Here is a 6,627-nt window from a genome sequence, read left to right as displayed (position 1 = left end):
CTTAGTAGCCTAATAATATTATTCGCGTGAATTTTAAATTTTCTGGGCGACGACGATGACATTTCTTAAATATAAATTTCCAGATTCGAACTTTGCGTCGCAATCTCCGGTCGTAGGGCACGTACAGGAAAAATAAAAACATTTTTGCCGTATAACTTAAATCTAAGCTATCGATTAAGCTTACTCGGAACTTGATCGATTCAGCCGTTATATAAGATCCGATAATCTCGGATACATGAAAGTCTCTCCGACTCGCGTAAAGGTACTCGAGGTGCGAGATACTATCGTCACTATCGTGTCTCTTGATGTACAATTCTTCACCCTAGCAAACCGCGCGTCGTTACTATAACGGTCTTAAAATGCAGTCTCAACTGAAGCTAGAATAGTACGATCACATTATTAAATTAATCAATTTAATCAACACAAATGTTTAGAATTTTAGATTATACAATATGGAAAGTATGGGATATATAGGATATGTTGCGTAAAATAACACCCTAATATGATTCAGTGTGAACAATTCAAATCAATTGGCGCCGTCAATTATAAATTGGGTCTGTTTTCTATTGTTAAACTGGCTGCACTGGTTTAAAGTATCTTTTTTACTCCAAATTGGAAAACAAACTCTGAACTAACGCAGCCAGTTCAGCAATAGAAAACAGACCCAATGTGGATCATAGCTTCTGATGTCGGCTGTGAACCGATATCGAAAGCATGGTCTTCCAAAGTGGATCGCAGTTTTCTTAATTTTTGCGATTCTTTTCTCAATTCCTTAATTTTTCTTTATCGATTCTCAGAATGCAATGGCATCGAATTTTAAAAATTAGTCTTTAAAGAGTAGAGGGTCTCAAGTGACGCAGACATTTCGTAGGAGAGACATCATAAATAAATAAAAGATCATATATATGAAATTACGAGACTTTAATCTTTTTAATAATCTCATCCCTAGATATCCCAATTATACATGTACAATTTTATACCTTGTTTCTATTCGTTACGTCAAAATAACTAGGAGATTGAAAGGAAAGTTGCAGGATGTAGGAACGATAGATAACTCGACACTGACGAAAAGGTCGTACGTCAGTGACTCATCGTTATCTGCAGACCGCATAAGTATATCTCGGCGACGGTTAAGTAGCGCCGTTAGATACGAAAGGAGTTCGTTTCGAAAATATCACTCGGAACCCTAGAACACTCGTGCGGTAAGTTACGTAAGAACAAACGCATACGCGAGAGAGAGAAAGAAAATCAGCGTAAGATCGTTGCGTGATAAAAAGTTATATATATATATTTTTAAATAAGAATAATAATAACGTGACTCGCTTATAATTTCCGGTTATAATTCATATACAGCTTTATTGAGAAAGGCAACGGTAACTGTTCTATCTTTTCCTTCATGTAAACGGCGAACGCGTTGCTATCGATATAGTGCGCGACGGTTATGTCCTTGCCGGTATTAGAGCCTCTCGACGTGCGGGAACACGCGTTACCGCCGCACGACTTGTAAATCGCAATCTCCGGCAAATCCACGTCCATCGCGTCGCCCGCGTCCGTGGTGTCGGTTATGTCCGAGTCTGAATGATTGGTATTTGAGCTAGAGCTGCTGTCGTCGTTGCTGAAATTTGCGTCGTCCACTATGCCGCTGTCAGTTTTCTCGCGCTTCGCGATCTTCTTGCGTTGCACGAACGCGTTCTCCTGTTCGGCATCGCTGTCGCTGTCGCTGTCGCTCATATTGGAGTACGCGGCTACGCTAGATCTCTCCGCGTCTCGTTTACTTCGCTCCTCCGCTCCGTTGTTGTTGTCGTTCGTGTCTGTGGCGACAGAGGAGCTGTGACCCGCGCTCGTGTCGTCCGTGCTCGTACTCGAAACAGCATTTCTCGCGGCGGATTTCCGTCTCTGCTGGCGTACAGGGAAATCTGTGTTCACACCAATATCACGGGTGCTCTCGTGGGCATGCAAATTCAAAACCCGTTGAGTCTCTTCACTGTCTTCACCGTTCTGATTTGGTTGTATGACCGCTCGTACCAGTTGTAAGCTCGTCGTGATGGCTTCTCCCGGCTGAGCATCGGCGAGATGCGCATTTAGCAAGAAACGCGCCCGTCCAGAAATTTCTTGCTCATCGTCGGTTAAAGCTTCGTCGGATTCCTCAAAAATAGGTATTACGAAACGTCGGAGGGTATGTTGTTGCGCGGTTGATCTCTGCTGTACCGGCAATACAGGCTTCACAGTCTCGAGCTCGGGGTGCTCTAACCAAATATTATGACGTAGATGATGTCGGATCCTACCACGACACAGTTCTTGCAGAGATAAAGGATTGTACTCCGCTGCAACATAGAATTTCAAAAGTGATGTAAATAACTGTCGTAAAATCAATGTTTGAACAAATAAAAAAATATATATATTTATGAACTGTACGTACGCAGGTGAAATAAATTGTGTTCCGAGGACGGAGGTACGACTAGAGTCGCGAAAGATACAGGAAGCATTGTGTTCTGCAACCATGTGTTCTCATCCACTCTTTGCATACGTAGCAATTGATCTTTGTAAGGCATTACCAGTATACCGCCAACGCGAACGAATTGCTTAATAAATGCCTCGTGGCTTTCAGGACACGCTGCGCCACAATACACTCTGTCGTATTGTTTGCCAGGTATAATGCTAAGACAATTTCCTGTTGGATATATTATTATGTAACATTTGTCATAAATCCATTGTCATCTTGCTAAGATCGAAGAAATTGTCTTACCTTGTATGAACACAGGTTCGCAGAAATCGAACTCATTTAAAGCCAATGACGTTTGCTTGAATTCCTCCAATCTTTCGTACGCATATCTTAAACAATCTTCGTGTAACTCAATACCGTGATTTACACCGTGTCGTTCTGGAAAAGATACAAAAGATATACATATTCGATATTAATTTTCAAAGCAGCAATTTCCTTACTTATCAACAGTCCCGCCATTGTGCTGAGGTAGCCAGTTCCCGATCCAAGATTCAGGAAGCTTAAACCAGGTTCTAAACTAAGTCCTTCCAACACTTCGCTATATATACAGGGAGCTGATAAATGTATATTTCCATGTTTCCAAGCTAGGTCCTTGTAAGCGCCTTCTCGATAAGCAGACAGAACGTAGTCTGCTCTATCTATAGCTCTAAAAACTTGTTCGACCTTCTTCGTTCTGATATATCCCGAACTCATTAAATTATCCACTAATTCATCGTTGTCTTGCCCACAGCTTACAGCTCCTCCCATGATTATATCTATATATTAAATATCCTATAACAAATCCAATAAATATATGTCAATTATTATATTATTATGCAAACAATTAGTAAAGGAATAGAAGAACTTAATAGAAAGTTAAATAAAAAATGGCTTGTTTATAAACAAATCTAAACAAAGATATTTAAGCTGGAAAGGACTATCAAGTGCGGATACAATATTGGCAATATATTCATAGTATTAGGTTACTTGAATTTTTCTTTCCCAAATGTTGATTATCTAAATAAAATCTTTTGAATCTTTCTGCAGAACGTCTAACACAAGATTCATACTCTAATAGTCAACGGTGACCTTTGGAGGAAGCGAAATTTCTATATTTCCCTCATTCTTATGATAAGATAAGCATGATCAAATAGCTTGGTATCTTGATTAGTCTTGAACCAGAGATATTGACCCCCTTTTGTTATTTTATGGAAATTATCTTTGAAATAAAGTATTCATAATATTGTTAAGGTCCAAGATCTTTATGGTTTATCAATCCAATTAGGATTAAACTAGACGTGAGTAAAACAATATACGAGCAAAAAGATATTGATATGTACAGGCTTAATTATCCTTGTTTAGATAATATAATTTGCTTCAGCAAAGCAAGTAAATAAATAGAAACTTATTTTTCAAAGTAACAAGTAAGTTATACTTATAAATATATTGACACGTCATATGTGTATTCTCTCTCTCTCTGTATGTATGTGTGCGTGTATGTGTGAAGGTGAAGTACTATACATGTATATATCGCTCATTTGTTGCCACATAATTCAAAAAAGAAAGTTTTCTAATAAATACGTTTAAACGTTTTAAATATTTAAGACATTAAAATTTTGTAATATTATTTTTAAATGCTATTTTGGTGTAATAACTGATTATAGAGAAACAAAAGTATCTAGCCATATTCTCACCGTTCTTTTGTAAATAACTCAAAAATGACCATCATTAATTATGTCATTGTTGCAGCATAAATAAGTGATATATATGTAAAATCTAGCATATCACTTTTTATTTTTATATAACATATGCAAGAAAATTCTGACTCACAATCAGAATTAATTGGTTCTACCTGAAGTAGAATCAAGAAATGAGTTATATTGCAAGATTACGATTCGAATATTTTTTATGCTTTATGGCATTTATGCAACACTGATCAGCCCTTGCATTAGTTATTCAGGATACTTTTCAACAATTAAACGACAATATGGAGATCCAGGCAGAGTTCTCGGGACATTGTCTTAAAAATAACTTGTCGGGTCAAAGTACATGTAAAACGTTAATCGCGAATAAGTACGTGAATAATATAAAAACCTACGCGTTAAACCAGGATCGCCGTGTTAATCCGGTTTAATGCTTCACCGATCGTTCAATTCGATTATCCACGACAATGACTCGATGATGCAACAAACGACGTCGCGGCGCGCTCTCCACACTTAAAAATAACGAACGGCAATAACCCGCCGCGATCTGTGATGTGAAGAAGGTACGCGATACAGACTTATGTTTATTTACGATAACACTGCATCTCACCTCTCACTCTATCTCTCTTCCTCTCCTTCTCCCCCTCCGACGCCGTCTCCGTCTCGCTCTCTCTCTCTCTCCTTCTCACGTCGAACGGGTCTGCAAACGCAGTTTAATAGATGAGCAAAATTACAAACCTCGGAACCTTAGAAGCAGGTTCGAGGATTATTTTAGCCAGCTACATAATTTCCTAACGGCAGCCAGCGTCGTTAACGCATTACGTTACGTTGGCGAAGCCGCGTAACGTTAAAGCTGCGTGACGAGTGACGACACGTCGTAACGCGTCGCGACACTGCCATCGGGAAAGTTACAGACTGGACCTACCAAATGAAAACACAACTTGACGATGACAGCGGATTAGCGCGGCGACGTCGAGCCGTTAAAGCGGAAATATCTGTCCCGGCGCCGTTACTTCGATGGCGACGTCACGCGTCGGCATATTACAATATTGACGACGCGCTCTCGACGTACTGCCACGGTCCGAACTCCACGGCGGCACTTGTGTTTTTTCCCCTTTTTTTTTACAACGCGGAAGAGTTCATCAAGTCCATCAGCTGATACTGCAAAACACGCTGAACACCGATCGACATTCGACGCTCCTACGCCATTGGGCAAAACCATCGACAACATCGCGACGAGATGTCATTCAAGACTGTGCATAACGGATACGAAGCCTAAAAGAATTTTGCACTTTAACGCCCCCTTGCAGATTATCGAGGAAGTTTGTCGGACGTCGGATTCCCAGCTATCAAAAGCCTCCAAAAGACTCCCAAAAACGTTAAAAGCCCGTATCAGTAAACTACTGATTGGTGGATTGAAATTTGATCAATCAGAGCTCAGAGCAAAGTTCATTAAACTTGAGATGTACATATGTATAACTCGATTCTTGAATTCACTCGCAAGAAAAACATATATGCGCAAATATTGGCCTATTATAGTTTACACCGATCTCTTTATACGCGTATCAAATAGTATATTTGAACTGATCAGCCAATAATCAGACTTATTTACTAGTTATTTACTATTTAATACGCGTATCAAGTGATCGGTGTAAACTAGGCCATTGTTGTTACAGAAAAGTTGCAAGTCGATTGGCTATCGCATTTTAACCAATCACCTTCCAACGTTTCTGTAAAGCCGGTTCGTCGCAAACGATCGCAACTGCTAGTTGAAAAGTGTTATTTCCACGTTGCGCTTGTCACGTGCGGTTGTCAAAAGAGAGTTGGCGAACTTTCAACTTTTTTGGCGACAGTAATGCTAGGTCTACAATGCGAGTCATAAAGTCGTGAGTCGTAAGAATTGACCAATCACAATCTAATTTGAGGAGAATAATCGACTGTGATTGGCCAATTCTTACGACTCACGACTTTACAACTCGCATTGTAGACCTAGCATAACTGGCAATCGGCAATCGGAATTAAATAACACTTTTCAACTAGCAGTTGCCATCATTTGCGACGTATTGTAGAACCGGCTTGAGAGCAGAATTTTCGCATATATTATATATGTTTCTCTTGCGAATGAATTCAAGAATCAAGCCCCAATTTTCTCTATTCTGATTAATTAAATTTTAATTTAATCTCAATCCTCCGTTAAAGCTAACTTATAAACAGCCGTAAAATGCGCATGCATGACTACTAGGCTTCGTATTACATTCATTTTTATGACCCCGTATAAGGAAGCGTCTCGTTTGACCACAGTTACTCACAGCCCCTGGTGCCTGGAGATTTTCCACTGGACCAGCCAATTAGAAATTTTTATTTTAAATCAGCCAATTGGCAACGTGGTCAATTGGGCTCTACTCACTTCGGCAAATCGACTAATTATGTTATTGCTCGATT

The 6,627-nt window shown here is 39.6% G+C and overlaps 1 protein-coding gene across 2 annotated transcripts; it reads right to left on the bottom strand.

Moving 5' to 3' along the window:
- Positions 1 to 904: 904 nt before the first annotated feature.
- LOC139822887 (protein-L-isoaspartate O-methyltransferase domain-containing protein 1) lies at positions 905 to 5,410 on the bottom strand. Of its 2 annotated transcripts, XM_071795057.1 has the most exons (6): positions 5,111 to 5,410; positions 4,796 to 4,885; positions 2,944 to 3,274; positions 2,747 to 2,881; positions 2,420 to 2,671; positions 905 to 2,324 (listed from the first exon to the last, which is right to left on the bottom strand). In XM_071795057.1, exons 3-6 carry the CDS (start codon positions 3,248 to 3,250, stop codon positions 1,324 to 1,326), a joined length of 1,695 nt encoding a protein of 564 aa, XP_071651158.1. In that variant the 5' UTR covers positions 3,251 to 3,274; positions 4,796 to 4,885; positions 5,111 to 5,410; the 3' UTR covers positions 905 to 1,323. The 2 variants fall into 2 exon arrangements, with proteins under 2 accessions (XP_071651158.1, XP_071651159.1); XM_071795058.1 differs by lacking the exons at positions 4,796 to 4,885; positions 5,111 to 5,410 and adding an exon at positions 4,581 to 4,735.
- Positions 5,411 to 6,627: the final 1,217 nt, after the last annotated feature.

This window comes from Temnothorax longispinosus, chromosome 12 (genome assembly GCF_030848805.1).
Source record: "Temnothorax longispinosus isolate EJ_2023e chromosome 12, Tlon_JGU_v1, whole genome shotgun sequence".
In the NCBI taxonomy this organism is placed as follows: domain Eukaryota; kingdom Metazoa; phylum Arthropoda; class Insecta; order Hymenoptera; family Formicidae; genus Temnothorax; species Temnothorax longispinosus.
This window is presented reverse-complemented; position numbering and strand designations above follow the sequence as displayed.